At 38.7% G+C, this 16,455-nt stretch overlaps 1 protein-coding gene across 5 annotated transcripts in view; it reads left to right on the top strand.

Annotated features, from left to right (window-relative positions):
* SBNO1 (strawberry notch homolog 1) overlaps positions 1-16,455 on the top strand; it is a 57,698-nt gene that overhangs the window by 34,430 nt on the left and 6,813 nt on the right. For all 5 annotated transcript variants that reach the window (XM_027044291.2, XM_027044293.2, XM_027044294.2 and 2 more), the window contains 11 exons: positions 606-741; positions 1,614-1,726; positions 1,818-1,889; positions 2,388-2,487; positions 6,357-6,431; positions 7,339-7,485; positions 7,572-7,666; positions 7,764-7,856; positions 13,083-13,220; positions 13,832-13,908; positions 15,534-15,727. In XM_027044291.2, coding sequence (XP_026900092.1) covers positions 606-741; positions 1,614-1,726; positions 1,818-1,889; positions 2,388-2,487; positions 6,357-6,431; positions 7,339-7,485; positions 7,572-7,666; positions 7,764-7,856; positions 13,083-13,220; positions 13,832-13,908; positions 15,534-15,727 — 1,240 coding nt within the window. The remainder of the gene's footprint in view (positions 1-605; positions 742-1,613; positions 1,727-1,817; positions 1,890-2,387; positions 2,488-6,356; positions 6,432-7,338; positions 7,486-7,571; positions 7,667-7,763; positions 7,857-13,082; positions 13,221-13,831; positions 13,909-15,533; positions 15,728-16,455) is intronic.

Below are 16,455 nucleotides of genomic sequence, written 5' to 3' on the forward strand. Positions count from 1 at the left end.
GTATTTTAAAGATTGTAGGAAGAGGTATTACCAGTTGTGCTGTGTACTTTGTTTCATGAATTTTTACCCATGTGCATTGGGAGTTGTATTAGTTGGAATTAGTTTTAGCTGTTAAATGACAGAAAATCCAAAATCATACTGATTTAAACAAGGTAGAAGGTAATTTCTCCCATGTACAAGTTTGAGTATGTAGACCAGGGCCATTAAAGCTCCTTGAAGACTATGCCTCTTCTGTCATATTCCTTTAATATGTGGGCCTCCATTTTCAAGTTACCTATTTTAGATTCAGTCTTAATACCTTTACATTTCATCTAGCAGAGAGGAGAAAAAAGGGCACGTTCTCGACTTTGAAGGACATTACTTAGATGTTCGTATCACCTACAGCCTACTGGAGTATGCCCACAATTAGCTGCACTGCAAAGTGAGAAATACAATCTTGATTCTGGGCAGCCGTGTACCTGCCTAATTTGGGGTTCCATAATTGAAGAAGGAGGGGAGGATAGGTATTGGTGGACCACGAGTACTCTAGGAAATTTACTTAGGGTACTGGCCTACTTGTCTTTGTGCAAAGGTGATTATTTTTTCCCCCCTTACATTTAATACAGAATATTGCTATCATCTCAGAAGCTGCCAGCTCGGGTATTTCATTACAAGCAGATCGGAGAGCTAAAAATCAAAGGCGACGGGTTCACATGACTTTGGAATTACCCTGGAGTGCTGATAGAGCAATTCAGCAGTTTGGTAAGTTCCTACATTGAATATCACTTAATAGATAGCTAGGGATCATTGGGGAAATGTGTACATATCAAAACCTATATTTAATGTCAGATATCTTAAAGCATGACGTATGTGTAATTTTGGAGTGGATTTTGTATTGCATATACCTAAAAATCTAGAATACGTGAATTCATTTCTTACCTGTTGTGAGAAATGTAAAAGAACTGTGTTGGATTTCTTGGGGGTTTCTGGCATTATATCTAAGAATAAGGTTCCTTGGGAATATCTTCATTATAGATCTTCAGGATGTATGTGGTCTCTGTCAGAGCACCTGCCACCTCATGTCCTTTCCAGCCCTCAGTGGCTTTACTGAAGGCATATTACTCCTCCCTTGCCCTACACATGCATGTCCCTGTGACTTGATGATTTAAAAAATAAAAATTTTGGAAGAACCCAGAGTGACTTTGCTTCAGAAACATTGTGGTTAACCCCAAGTGGGGCAGCAGTAATAATATGTTTATCATTGGACAGTTCTGTGGCAGTTTCTGTCCTTTTGTAAGGGGGGAGTAGTGCTCTGAATATGGATGTTGTTCAAGCGAGTGTTTTCTGTTTTGTGCCTTTTGGAGAGTCACAGTAATTGTTACTTTTTTTTTTTTAATATTTACTTATTTTGAGAAAGAGACTGTATGAGTGGGAGAGGGACAGAGAGGGAGGGAGTGAGAATTCCAGGAAGGTTCTACAGTATCAGTGCTGAGCCCGACATGGGGCTCAATCTCATGAATCGTGAGATCGTGACCTGAGTTGGAAGCTTAAACGACTGAGCCACTGAGGTGCCCCAAATGTTACATTCTTCAGTTTTCTCTTAATACACATCAGTATTTTTAATGTCTTTACAGGACGGACTCATAGATCAAACCAAGTCACTGCTCCCGAATATGTGTTTCTGATTTCTGAATTGGCAGGAGAGCAAAGATTTGCTTCTATTGTTGCTAAAAGACTTGAGAGTTTGGTAAGTTTTTGAAGTTGTATAGCTGTGTGTAAGAGATGGTGAATGTTAACCTGTCTTCTGTGCCTTGATTGGAAACTTTCTGTTTTGATAGGGAGCGCTTACACATGGTGACAGAAGAGCAACAGAATCTAGAGATCTGAGCAGGTTCAATTTTGATAATAAGGTACATTTCAGCTTTCAGTATCTCTGAAAATTTGTGGTAGTGTCTAGTTCTCTGGTGAACAAAAAGGGGAAGTGGTTACTGTTTAAAACTTAAAACCGCCTCCTCTTATGTTTTTGCTGTAAAATGATAGCATCCTGTAAGACACAGATTTTCCCATATCAGACCTTTGGTGATCAACTCTGCAGTATAATCGTATTTTCATCCTTATTAGGAAATAGGAATATAATAAATACTTGTGAATGAATCAAATGTGAATTTAAAGGAAGTTATTTATTGGACATCTGCTTTCTGCTATTGTGTGAACTAGCATATATATATGTATATACATATATATATACACACACACACGCACACATATATATGTATATACATATATATAAAGTCCTGTCATTTTTGAATCTTTGGTACCATACATAATAGTTTTTATAGCATTCAGCTGGTCATGTGATTGAAGTGTAGCAAGTGCTGGAATTGGTTGACTTTTGTTTTTTATTGCAGTATGGAAGAAACGCTTTAGAAATTGTCATGAAATCTATTGTCAACCTGGATTCTCCTATGGTATCACCACCTCCGGACTATCCTGGAGAATTCTTTAAAGGTAACTTTTAAAAATAATTACTCAGGGGTGCCTGGATGACTTAGTCAGCTAAGCGTCCAACTTTGGCTCAGCACATGATCTCACAGTTGATGAGTTGAAGCCCCACATGAGGCTCCATGCTGGAAATGCAGAGCCTGCTTGGCAGTCTTGCTCTCCCCTCGCTGTCTTCCCCTCCCCCATTCACACTTTCTCCCACTCAAATAAACTTTAAAAAATAAAAATAATCACAATAGAGGAAAACAAGTACAAGGTAGGCACTAAAACTCATTCTGACATGTGCTGTTGTTTTACATTTTCTTTGGATGTAAATTGTATAAAATTTAGAAATTAAAGGTTAACAGACACCTAAGTTGACTTCTTACAATCAGATTATTAAATTTCATTTATATGAGGTATTTTTTGCCATTGGCAGTTTATTGCATGTTAATACTAGATTAATAGAGGAAAGTGGATTTGTTACGTTAATTTAAAATGACTATGCCAGGTAGCTTTTAAATTTTCATTTTAGAAAGTGCCTAAGTAAATAATCTGTGGAAGTTGGTACAGGATGTACATAAAACAAAATTAACCATGTATTAATAGTTGTTAAAACTGGATGATGGGTTATGTGTATCTGGTTCATAGAGTAATTCTTTTTATATTTCTATACGTTTGAAATTTGCATATTAAAAAAAAGCCCCAGGTAGTGCTATAGAAATTCTTTTGACCTGTCTTGCAAATCTGTAGAATACATTTTCCCCATGAATGTAAGTAGTCTAGATGATTTTGATTTTTGATGATTTATTTTATAATTCAGAAAGTTATGAAAATACTTTGGAGGGGGTGCCTCGATGGCACAGTCGGTTAAGCGTACGACTCTTGATCTTGGCTCAAGTCATGATCTCATGGTTTGTGAGTTTGAGCTCCACATTGGACTCTGTGCTGATGGTGTGGAGCCTGCTCGGAATTCTCTCTCCTTCTCTCTGCCCCTCCCCTGCTAGTGTACACGCTCTTTTCTCTCTCTCAAAATAAATAAGCCTTTTTTTTAAACGTTTATTTTTGAGGGAGAGAGAGAGAGTGTGTGCAAATGGGGGAGGGAAAGAAAGAGCGGGAGACACAGAATCTGAAGCAGGCTCCAGGCTCTGAGCTGTCAGTACAAAGCCTGATGCAGGGCTCGAACCCATGAGCCATGAGATCATGACCTGAGCCGAAGTCAGATGTTTAACCAACTGAGCCACCCAGGCACCCCTCAAAATAAATAAATCTTAAGAGAAAAGAAAATATTTTGGCAAATATGTAGATGTAGGGTATTTGAAACATTATTGTAGAGTTAGAATTTTTCACTAGAAAGTCCTTTCCAGTTGAACCAGTATTGGTTCATTATTTAGTATTGGTAACAAGCTATATTGACGTACTGGCAAGGATGCTTATAATCACTGGTGGCATTTAACAAAGCAAAAACTACAGGGGCACCTGGGTGGCTCAGTTGATTGAGCCTCCGTCTCTTGATTTTAGTTCAGATCATGGTCCCAGAGTTGTGGGATCGAGCCCTGCATCAGGCTCCTCGCTGGGTGTGGAGCCTATTTAAGATTCTGTCTCTCCTTTTTGCCTTTCTCCATCTCGTGCTGCCTCTCTCTCAAAAAAAGGAAAAAAAAAACCCAAAGCAAAGAACCAATTAATTCTTTTCCTCTTTCTCTTTTTTCTTCCTGTTTTTTTGTTGTTTGTTCTTTGTTGTTGTGTTTAAAATGACTCCCTCATTTGTTTCTATTTTTTTTTTCATTACATGTTACTTGGGACACCTGGATGGCTCAGTTGATAAAGTATGCAACTCCTGATCACCGGGTTGTGTGTTCAAGTCCCACGCTGGGTGTGATTACTTAAAAATAAAATCTTAAAAAAAATAAGTAAATTACATGTTACTCACAAGCAATGAAAAAAGTCAAAGTATATAATGAAGAACCAGTACTCTCTCCTTAATCCCCCCCTTTCTCATCTGCTGAGGTCACAAGTGTTGACAGTCTGAACAAGGACCGCCTTCTACATCTTTTCTCCTTGTTTGTCTAAACACAGGGCTTTTTTTTTTTTTTAATGTTGTTGATACCACGTACAGTGTACTTTTCTCATTTAATAACATAGACCCCTCTTAAAACTCAGTAGCTATAGCACTAACATTTTTTTAACATTTATTTATTTTTGAGACAGGGAGAGACAGAGCGTGAACAGGGGAGGGTCAGAGAGAGGGAGACACAGAATCTGAAACAGGCTCCAGGCTCTGAGCTGTCAGCACAGAACCCGACGCGGGGCTCGAACTCAGACGGCGAGATCATGACCCGAGCCGAAGTCGGCCGCTTAACTGACTGAGCCATCCAGGCGCCCCTAACATTTTTTTTTTTTTTAATTTTTTCTTTCTGTTAAATTTTATTTATTTGTTTTGAGAGAGACAGAGATAGCATGAGTAGGGGAGGGGCAGAAAGAGAGAATCCCAAGCAGGCTCTGCACTGCTAGCGCAGAGCCCAGTGTAGGGCACGAACTCAAGAACCACGAGATCATGACCTAAGCCAAAATCAAGAACTGGACGCTCAACCAACCGACCCACCCAGGCGTCCCAGCACTGATGTATTTTTAACATTTGGATGATACTCTACAGCTAGCTTATACAACAGTTTTTTAATCATTCCCTCATTGGTATTCAGGTGGTTTTCATTTTTTTGCCATCATAAACAGTGATGAAATTATACAGTTATCCTTCTGTACAGATTTTCTTCCACAAGACTGGTTTCCAAAAAGGAGGATTTTTGGCAGCAGAGATCTCTGGCTGCAGAGTTGTCACCTACAGAATTTAAACAGTTTTGTGTGTGTAGCAGAGTACTGATTGATTCATTAAATGTGTAAATAGGATGCAATCATGCTTTCCTATTGACTCTGTTCTCTTAGACCCTCATTCTGTAAGTCTGGTTTGGACCCTGGACGTCAGTAATAAAAAGCCCCATAAACTAGGATGCATGGGTGGGTTCATCGTCCGACTCTTGCTTTCGGCTCTGGTCATGATCTTGTGGTTCATGGGTTCCAGGTTCACACTGGGCCTTATGGTAGCAGTGTGTAGCCTGCTTAGGATTCTCTCTCTCTCTGTTCCTTCCCTGCTTGGGCATGCTCGCTCACTCTCTCTTTAAATAAGTAAATAAATATATAAATAAACTTTATTTTTAATGATTCTATTAATTTTTTGAGAACGAGAGAGGGTGTGAATGGGGGAGAGGCAGAGAAGAGGGAGACGCAGAATCCAAAGCAGGCTCCAGGCTCTGAGCTGTCAGCACAGAGCCTGACATGGGGCTTGAACTCACGAACTGTGAGATCATGACCTGAGCCGAAGTCCAATGCTTAACAGACTAAACCACCCAGGTGTCCCAATAAATAAACTTAAAAAAAAAAAAGGCCCCATAAACTGCCTTCTTAGTAACATAATTCAGAACATGTTAACTAACTGTTACACATTTTGCTTTTGTACCACCTTGTCAATGCTGATGGGTAACATTTGAGAGGGAAGCAAGATTAATAGCTTGTTTACACAATTATTTAATCAGCTAGTCTTCTTTACGTGTCCAAAATTGTTTATGGCCTGTGGGTGACAGCTGCATAACCAAACATCTCCACTTCCAGTGACTTCTATTGGGAAGATGAGATATTTTAATGAAGTAATATAGTGTGAAGTTTGAATACTGTAGGATTTTGGAGTGCCTGAAGACTTGTGGGGATGGCCATTTAATTCAGCTAATAGGAACTGTGAAAAATGCTTTAGGCTGTGTTTTAATGCTAGAACTTGATGTAGTTTGGTCATCTCACAGCTCATTGAGTCATTTGGGCTATAAGGTTTTTCATCAATTTCTTGACAGATGTTCGACAGGGACTGATAGGCGTTGGCCTGATAAATGTAGAAGATCGCTCAGGAATTCTGACTCTAGATAAAGGTAAGAGTATGAGTTTTGTACATAGACATAACTGTTGCTGTATCATTACAGCCCCTTTTGTTTATACTTTTGTCAGTTTGAAGTTTCAAGTTTGTAGTTCTCAATCCCTCCTCAGCGCTCCTCCTAAACCACTCTGGCTGGTTTTTGCTAATGTGGTTGTTCAAAAGAGATTAAACCTTTACTGTGTCCATATAGCGGCAGTTTTCAACCCAGGTTGCATGTATGATCAACTGTCAAGCTTTTAGAAAATGCTGAAGCCAGGGCTGGGGCTTAGACATTGCTATTTCCCACAGTTCCAAACGTTGTAGCCAAAGTTGAGCTTCACAGACGTATAGCACCTAGAACTTTATAAATCAAGATTTCATGTTGGAGAACAAGCATTCTCATGTGCTAAATTGTGTTCATACTTTCAGTAAGTGGAGTTGAAGATGCAGAAATTCAATAGGATCATTATCTTTTGGAGCATGTATGTGGCCATACTAATTGTTAGAGGTAGACATGGTCAGGTTACAGCTCTGTTCTGGGAGCAGGGGGATGTCAAGGCTGTGAGGGAAGAGCATGGGGGAGAAAGGAGACTTGGCCTAGGCCTAGATGAATGAGTTTTTTCTTTTTCCTTTCTTTCTTTTTTTTGATGTTTATTTTTGGGAGAGAGAGACCGAGCACGAGTCGGGGAGGGCCGGAGAGGAAGACTCAGAATCTGAAGCAGGCTCCAGGCTCTGAACTGTCAGCACAGAGCCTGTTGTGGGGCTTGAACTCCCGAACTGCGAGATCACGACCTGAACTGAGTCATAACCTGAGCCACCCAGGCGCCCCATCTTTTTTTGTTGTTGTTGTTAATTCCAGGGGCGAGTAGATTTTAATTGCCATTTGAATGTATTAAATCTTTGATATAATCTTGTCCTTGCAGATTATAATAACATAGGAAAATTCTTAAACAGAATTCTCGGCATGGAGGTGCACCAGCAGAATGCGCTCTTTCAGTATTTTGCAGACACACTTACAGCCGTTGTTCAGAATGCCAAAAAAAATGGAAGATATGATATGGGAATTTTAGGTAAGTGGAGAAACTTGGAAAATGTCCTGTGTGTTCCTAATAAAATGTTCTTTTTTTCACTTCTGTGTTGCTTTTTCTTTTTTAAGATCTTGGTTCTGGAGATGAAAAAGTGAGGAAAAGTGATGTTAAGAAGTTTTTGACTCCAGGATATTCAACCTCTGGTCATGTAGAGTTATACACTGTAAGTTTGGAGAATGTGCACATTTAAATGTAATTTCCTTTTGTGACAGGCACTCACAGAAATGAGTGTAATTTAAGTTCTATTATTTCTTTTACAGATTAGTGTAGAGAGAGGAATGTCTTGGGAGGAAGCTACCAAGATTTGGGCTGAGCTGACAGGACCAGATGATGGCTTTTACTTGTCACTGCAAGTAAGACTTGTTTCCTTGCAGTGCTAATTGTGAAGATAGATAATGTATCACCATTGCCAGAATTCGAAGTATCTACTTGCTTTGTGCCAGTTTTCCAGCTGTATTCAGCTTTTTCTGTTTTGATCATTTATCTCTGTAACTGGGTTTGTCCTTTTATAGACACTTTCATTTAGTGGATTATGAAGGATATTAGGTACAAGTTTTGGATTGTTACATATTAGTTAATTGGACTGTTTTGCATGGGATAGTGACCTTCTTTTGCCAATATAAAGGACTGCATAGTTTTGTAGTCTTATATTAAGCTTTGTATCTTAAACATTGATTCATTTTTAGCTATTAGTGTAAATAATTCTTTAATATTTGTCAGAGCTGAGGAGGGAGGGAGGTGGGTATATGTATGTGTGTGTACGTCTAGACACACATCCCTCCATCCACAAATGCATGCATGCGTGTCTATGTGAAATCACATAGGGCCTAATATCTTGAACTTTCCTCTTAAAGACTGTGGAATTTTTATGTCCTCTCTTCTCTGGTATCTGTGTGTTCTTTTCTTCTGCAGTAATAATCTTTATTCTCCATCGCGCACAGGATGATAAAATAATAACGATACTATACCTAAGTATTCCTGAAAATAATTTGGAAAAAAAAGCATGAGAGGTTTTTTTGGGGGGAGGGGGGGGCTTCTCCTTCCCCTCATTCTCCCATTTTAAAACATAGCTGTGTTTTTCTGCATTGTTAGCATATGGCACTTACATAGTATGCTTTTCTTTTAATACTTAACCTTAGCTCTTAAATTTAATGCTCACCTCTCACTAGTCCTGAGGTTACTATCACTAATCATCTTGTTTGAAGCCTGTTCTGTAGTAGAATCCTCAAGAAGGGCTTGGGAGCATTACTCCCTGAGTTCTTAAATGGTTAAAGTTTGTGCCTTTGTACTTAAAAACCACTTTACCAGGGGTGCCTGGGTGGCTCAGTCAGTTGAGCATCTGACTTTGGCTCAAGTCATGATTTCACAGCTTGTGAGTTCGAGCCCCATGTCAGGCTCTGTGCTGACAGCCTGGAGCCTGCTTTGGATTCTGTGTCTTCCTCTCTCTGTACACCACTCACACTCTGTCTCTCTTTCAAAAATAAAGATTAAAAAATTGCTTAAAAAAAGATTGTTTTTTCTGAGCTCTTGTTTTATATGTTTTTATTAAGGTATAGCATACATAACATAAATCTTATGCAGTTCAGTGAATCTTCCCCTCCCCCCCCCTCGTTTTTAAAATGTTATTTATTTAGAGAACACAGCAGGGGAGGGGCATAGTGAGAGGAAGAATCCCAAGCAGGATCTGCACTGTCAGCTCAGAGCCCGAGGTGGAGCTTGAACCCACAAACTATGAGATCATGACCTCCTAAGGCGAAATTAAGGGTCGGCCGCTTAGCCGACTGAGCCACCCAGGTGCCCAGAATTTTCCCCTTTTTAATTTGGTTGTTTTGTTTTCATCTACATACTCAAAGGATTCCCTTCAGAGTTTGATAATTTTGTGAACGTATATTGGTATTAGTTATTCTTAGTATTTTCAGGTATGTGATACGCTCTTTCAATATAGGAAGTTTAAAATCTTTTTTTTTTCTTTTTCAAATCTTTTTATTTCAGAAGATTTTCTAAGTTATTTTTATTTGCAAAGACTTTAGTATGGTTTCCTTGAATTTCTCTTTTATCAAGATTTCTTATCTAAGTATTAGAGGGGTGCTTGGGTGGCTCAGTCCAACTTTGGCTCAGGTCATGATCTTGTGGTTCCTGAGTTCAAGCCCTGTATTGGGCTCTCTTATGGCTCAGAGCCTGGAGTCTGTTTGAGATTCTGTCTCCCTCTCTCTCTCTGCCCCTCCCACACTCTCACGCTGTCTCTCTCTCTCTCTCTCTCTCTCTCTCTCTCTCTCTCTCTCAAAAACAAACATTAAAAACTTGATTAGATTTTCACCTTTTATTTTTTTTGTCGTGAGTTGTTTTTAATCTATTCCTTCATTTCTTTTTTTTTAAACAGCTTTATTGAGATGGGATTCATATACCATCCAATTCACTTCAGTGTATAGTTCAGTGTACATTGTTAACTTTTAAAGTTGTGGTAAAATATATAACGAAATCTACCGCTTTAACTCCTTTAAAGTGTATAATTCAGTGGCATTATGTTCAGTATTGTGCAACCATCACCACTCTCTATTTTCAAAACTTTTTTATCATCCCACAAAAACTACAACCGTTAAACACTCTCCATTCCCCCTTCTCTTAACCTCTAATAATCTCTAATCTCCCCTCTGTTTATGAATATGCATATCTACGTGCCTCGTATATGTAAGTGCAGGCATAGAATACTTCTCCTTTTGTGTCTGGCTTTCACCCGGCATAAAAGCCTTCGGGGTTCATTCATGTTGTAGCATGTGTCCGTGCTTCATTCCTTTTTGTGACTGAATAATGTTCCTTTGTATGTATGTGCCACATTTTAGTTTTGATTTGCAAAATTTGTGGAGAGGCCAACTGTAAATGAAGACCAGGTTGAAGATGTAACTGCATAAAAGAGGCCATATATGATGCTGTCATAAATAAGCTATGTAGAACAGGTATCCTTAAATAACTTCTACAATGGATCAGATACTAAATATTTCAGGTTTTGTAGGCCATAGATGGTTTCCACTGACTATTCTTTTTTGTTTTTGTTTTTGTTTTTCCCTTCCTTTCTTCCTTCCTTCTTTCCTATTAAACTCTTCTTGTTTTGTTTTGATTTCTTGTATGTTTATTTTTGAGACAGAGCACGAGCAGGGGAGGGACAGAGAGAGAGGGAGACACAGAATCTGAAGCAGGCTCCAGGCTTTGAGCTGTCAGCAGAGCCCGATGTGGGGCTCAAACTCAACGAGCTGTGAGATCATGATCTGAGCTGAAGTCGGACACTTAACTGACTGAGCCATGCAGGCATCGCTTTCCTTAAAGTGTTCTTAAGCTTAGGAGCCTCAGGCCTGATTTGGTCACAGTCCTGATTTACTGGCCCTTGATCCAAGAGCAAAGCTCTCAAACTGAATCTGGCTCCTAGTTAATTTGTTTTTTGAAAATCTTACTGAGATACTTGTCGATCCACATGAGGTTATGAGAAATGATACAGAGAAATTGTACACCAGTTTTCACCAACAGTAACATTTGATAAAACTACAGCATCATAATATCAAAACCAGTATTACATCACAATTACTGATCGAATTCAACAGATTTTATTATTCTCCCTTAGATGGGATTTTTATTGATGCGGGCTAGGGTATTGGCTATTCTTTATTTGTTCCAAACTATGGCCAGAATTTACACGCTGGTCGGTTTTGAGGAACGTGCTGATCCTCGTCTCCCTTTGAGTGGAAGGGCGTGGTAACACTGGTCCTTTGTTACTTCCTGCACGGCAGCGGGCCATTGGATGTGAGGAGACGCAGCCTTAGAAGGGGCAATCCTTCCAGGAAGGTGCAGGTGTTGTTTGTCTTTGACACTCTACAGAAACAAGCAGGTGTGCTTTACAGTGTTTAATGTGTGCTAACATTAGGAAAACCATGTCAAAATCGCTTTTATTTCCACTGTAACGTGATGATTTATTTTGTAATTGTAATGAACTAATTTGACACTGTAAAGATAGATTACACTGTTAAATGCTTTAAACACTGTCCTCCAAGCATAATTATTATATGGAGTTTCACATCAACTGATAAAACATCAGAAAATGTAATTTTTACCTTAGCTATTGTTTTATAGACTTTGTAAATGTATAAACAATGTTTCAAGATCATACAAATGATCTTTAATATCTATGAGAGATAAGTAAAATATTAAGTGTTTTTCTTTTATCAGTGTAAGAATTAATGTAAAGTTAGTAGCTCAGAGAACAGTTTGTTTTGTAGAGGGGCTGAGAAAGTATCTTTACTTTGAAACTTCTTTTTTTCCTTCAGTTTTGCTCCAGAGATTATTGCTTACAAATTGTTCACCATTCTTTAAAGGAGATGTTAATTTTCCAGTCTTAATTTTCCTTGAGTTTAATGGGCTTTTTCCTTCCTCTTAGTATTTCTGCCATAACTCCCAACTTTTTTAAAAAAATTAAAAATATGTGTAAGTTCCATCATTTGTCTGATACATCCACGTCTTCCCTTTTTACCTATATATATTTATTATTTGCTCAACATTTTGGCTTTTTTATATCGTAGCTTTACTGTTTACAGATCATGTGATGTCTTAACTTCACCCTACAGCAACCGTAGGGATAGACAGCCCTGATGGATGGATTATAGATGGGTGCAGGGAACTGTGGGTGATCAAAATCATTATCTTAGAGGTTATGGTTCATTGTAACTTCAAGGAGAGTAACTTGTTTGTTTGTTTTTTTTACACATTTTATTATGAAAATTTCTAAACATAGAATAGAGAGGTAAGGCGCCTAGGTGGGTCGGTCAGTTGAATGTCTGACTCTTGATTTCAGTTCACATCATGATCTCACAGTTTGTGAGTTGGAGTCCTGCGTTGTGCTCTTGTGCTGACAACCTGGAGCCTGTTTGGGATTCTCCCTGCCCTGCCCCTTCTCTGTTCTTCCCTGCACACGGTCTCCCTTTCTCCCTCTCTCTCTCAAAATAAATGATAGAAGAAATGGGAGGTGCATGGGTGGCCCAGTTGGTTAAGTGTCCAGTTTCGACTCAGATCATGATCTCACCCTTTATGAGTTTGAGCCCTGCACCAGGCTCTCTGCTGTCCCTCTCGCTCTACCCCTCCCCCATTCACACTTGCTCTCTCAAAAATAATAAACACTTAAAGAACAATAGAGTAGAGGTAAAAAGATTTTCCTCTGAAGACCCTTTCTACCCCCTCCCTAATCTCCTATCTCCTGGATCTCTGAGGCAAGAACATGGCCTAGAACAAGCGAAATTGTCTCCACTGGACATTTATGCTTTAAAACTTATTCTAAACAATCTCCTAAGGAGTGTCTTGGCCCTCAACCTATGTTTTGAGTGTACCTAAGAATTCAGGTTCAGTCTTCATTCTGGTGAGACCTTGTAAAAACTCAGGTAGATGAGCAGCTGCTGTCCTTTTCCACAGTTACAGGTTCATGTGCCTATTTGGCGTTACAGTCTTTCAAAGGATTGCACTTGCTAATGTGATGGTACAAAAAAGTGTATCTTAAGGTATGCAGTACAGATCTTTATACTTTCTCACTTTTTTTTAAATAGATAAGGAACAACAAGAAAACTGCCATCTTGGTTAAAGAAGTGAACCCAAAAAAGAAGCTGTTCTTAGTTTATAGACCAAATACTGGAAAACAGCTCAAATTAGAAATTTATGCTGATCTAAAAAAGAAATATAAGAAGGTATTTTTTCATTTGTATTATACTATCTATGAATACTTGTTTTATAATAATATATTGAAACTGTTTAGGAGTGCTTTATGTCTATATATAAAATTATGTTGTGAATTTTCCCTATTTGATTACAGGGAAATTATTTTTAGGAAACATTTTGTCACATTTTGTTACATTAACATACCAGTCTTAATGTTATCAACCATTTAAGAAACTTGTAAGATGATTATTTGAAAGAGCTTGTGTTGTAGAAAAAGAAACTTCCAGCGTCAACTCAAAAAAATAGAACCGTTAAAAATATTTGTTTTACAACGATTTGTAGAAAAGCGGTGAATGACTACTTTTTTTCTAGCATTACTATTATTTATTCTTAGTATTACCTTGTATTACTATTCTTCCTAGCCAGTTTCAACAATTAACATTAAACTAGCTATTGGAAACATTTGTTACATAGGAAGAGCCTAATGGCAGGATTTTATGAAGGGCGCTCAAATGCAGCTAGTAACGGGCCAGATTTTCTGTATAGAGAGGATTGTAAATTGGCTTTAGAGAACATAGGAAGGCAACCAGCTTGTTTAAAACAATCCTGTTTCAATGGAATTTTTGTCTTATTTTCACAGGTAGTCTCAGATGATGCCCTGATCCACTGGTTAGATCAGTATAATTCATCTGCAGACACTTGTACTCATGCTTATTGGTTAGTATTTCATGTTTCTCACCGTATTTTCCAAAATGTAATCAAGACTTAATTGAAACACACGTTTGCTCTTTAGTTGTCTGTCTCTCGAAGTCCGTGAACAGATTACCTGATGTTAGGTGTCATTCTTCAGTTAGAATTGCTTGTATGTCTGTGGACCACACGCTGTTCAGGTGTCCCCTGTGTTCTTCACCAGTGCTTTGTTACTTCCGGCCAGCTGCAGTCTGGCAGTATGGACTTGTCTATCCTCCTTGTTAAAGCTGACTTTTTCTCCCTCTCCTCTCCTTCCTTCCCTTCATTTATTTGTTTGTTTATTTATTTCTCTCTTTAAAAAAAAAAAAAAAGGGTACTGGCATCCCAAATCACTTTTCATTTTTAAGGCTAGGAAACTTCTAGGAAATTAGAGTTGCTGACAGCACCAGAAGACTGTTGTTGAGCCCTGGAAGTGGTCCTACTGTGCCACTAGGCTGGCTGGAGGTGTGTTCTTTCAAGTCACTGTGTCATCCCCTAACTTACAGTGTCCACTTCAGCTGAGGCCGTAGGTGTGGAGGGCACGTAATACCCTGCACATTATGGTTCCCCTATTTCCTTACCCACTGTTTCCTCACCCATTAAGTAGACAATGGGGTATCTGGCCCATTTTATGAAAAGGAATACAGGACATGGATGAATTTTAGCTAGTTTATTTTTCTTTTAAGACATGTAGGAAGATAAATTTGATATGAGCAATGTTTTTTGTTTTCATTTTGAGAGCAAATTAGTGTTTTGGAAATTAGGAAAATCTTTCAAGATAAAGTATTTTTAAAGTTAACTTACAGTAGTCCTCTCTAAAACATTTGCTTTGAGCATTAGCAAGACAAGTGCCCAATACTACTGTGTATCCTCTTGAATTACTATTAAAAATATAATTTTATTGAGGAATTATATAAATTTATAAGTTTAAAAATTTTATAAATTGTATAATTTTATAAACCATGTCTTCTTTTTCTTACAGTTTAAAAAAAATTTAGTAGTTCCATTCTTTTGGTTTGCTGAGGCCTTTCTCAGTGACATGATTTATGATATATTGGTTGTTCAATACTTTAGAAGTAACTGGCAGAATTATTTTATAAGCTAGCGTCAATATAGTAAACTAACAGATGTTAAAGTGACAAATGTTTACTGGAGGGGTTGTGGGTGGGGGGATGGGCTAAATGGGCAAGGGCCATTAAGGAAGACACTTGTTAGGATGAGCACTGGATGTTACACATAGGGGATGAATACTGGAATCTCCTGAAATTATTATTGCGGTATATGCTCACTAACTTGGATGTAAATGAAAAAAATTTTTCAAAAGACAAATGTTTAAATGGATATCAAACCCAGTAAATAAACCCTTTTAACTGGGAGTCAGGCCCCAGAAATCTTATTTTCTAAAACAAATTTTAGAAACTTAACAAACCAGTAATGACACCTTACACTGGACAGGATAATCCAATATGTCAATAAGAGCGTAATCAAAGAAACTGTCAATAAAGAAAGGCAAATTGGACTAGGACATCTTCCATTTGAAACCTAGGTAGACTTTGCTAGCTGTTCACATGCGTGTATGTGTATACGTATATGTTTTCCCCTATTTTTCCTAGGCGTGGCAACTGTAAAAAGGCAAGCTTGGGATTAGTTTGTGAAATAGGTCTTCGTTGCCGCACATACTACGTATTATGTGGCTCCGTACTGAGTGTCTGGACAAAGGTTGAGGGTGTTCTAGCATCTGTCAGTGGCACAAATGTGAAAATGCAGATTGTTCGACTGAGAACAGAGGATGGACAACGGATTGTAGGTGAGTCTAATTTTGGGGGGGTTGAGCTATCCGGAAAAATCAGATCCTATTCTTTTTTTATTTTGCTTCTAACGTTTTAGAATCAGTATCTCTTCCAGTAATGGGGGAGAGCTTGTTTTATATGCTCTTAAAAGGTTGAACGGAAGTTAAACCTTTGAATGGGCATTGTTGATTCTAGCTGAAGTTACAATGTCATTTATTTTAGGCCGCTCTCAGCTGTTCTTGCTCCCCTTCCTCACTGTCGCTGTCTGTGCAGGCTGTGGTATAAAGACCGAGCCCAGCCTCTTGCCCAGGATCCTCTGAAGTCTACCCGTTTCCAGTCATTGAGCCAAATTGAGACTGGAGCTACAGTCACTGCACAGAGGAGGGACTGGAGTTTTAGCAGAGAGCACGGGCAGACCGGGCAGCTGTTCCCACCATCCTCTAAATGGCAGGCCTCGCAGGAATTCATCGTTACTGCACTCTGGCCTGTGGTTTCGTGTTTGTTGCATTTCCGACGACCTTCCTTTTTATTGTGGGCTGCAGGTTGGCAGCCCATGGGCCAGAGTCAGTCCATGACCTTTTTTTTTTTTTTTGACCCTCTTGATATTTTTAGTTTTTGCGAGTCTGCATTTGAATTAGTTGGCCAACATTTAAAAATCAAAAGCCTGGGTTTTGTTTTCTCAAAAACCACATGCATGCACGCGCACAACACAGTTTATGTGGAACATCTAGCCCCTGTTCCCACA

This window comes from Acinonyx jubatus, chromosome D3, assembly GCF_027475565.1.
Source record: "Acinonyx jubatus isolate Ajub_Pintada_27869175 chromosome D3, VMU_Ajub_asm_v1.0, whole genome shotgun sequence".
Taxonomy (NCBI): Eukaryota; Metazoa; Chordata; class Mammalia; order Carnivora; family Felidae; genus Acinonyx; species Acinonyx jubatus.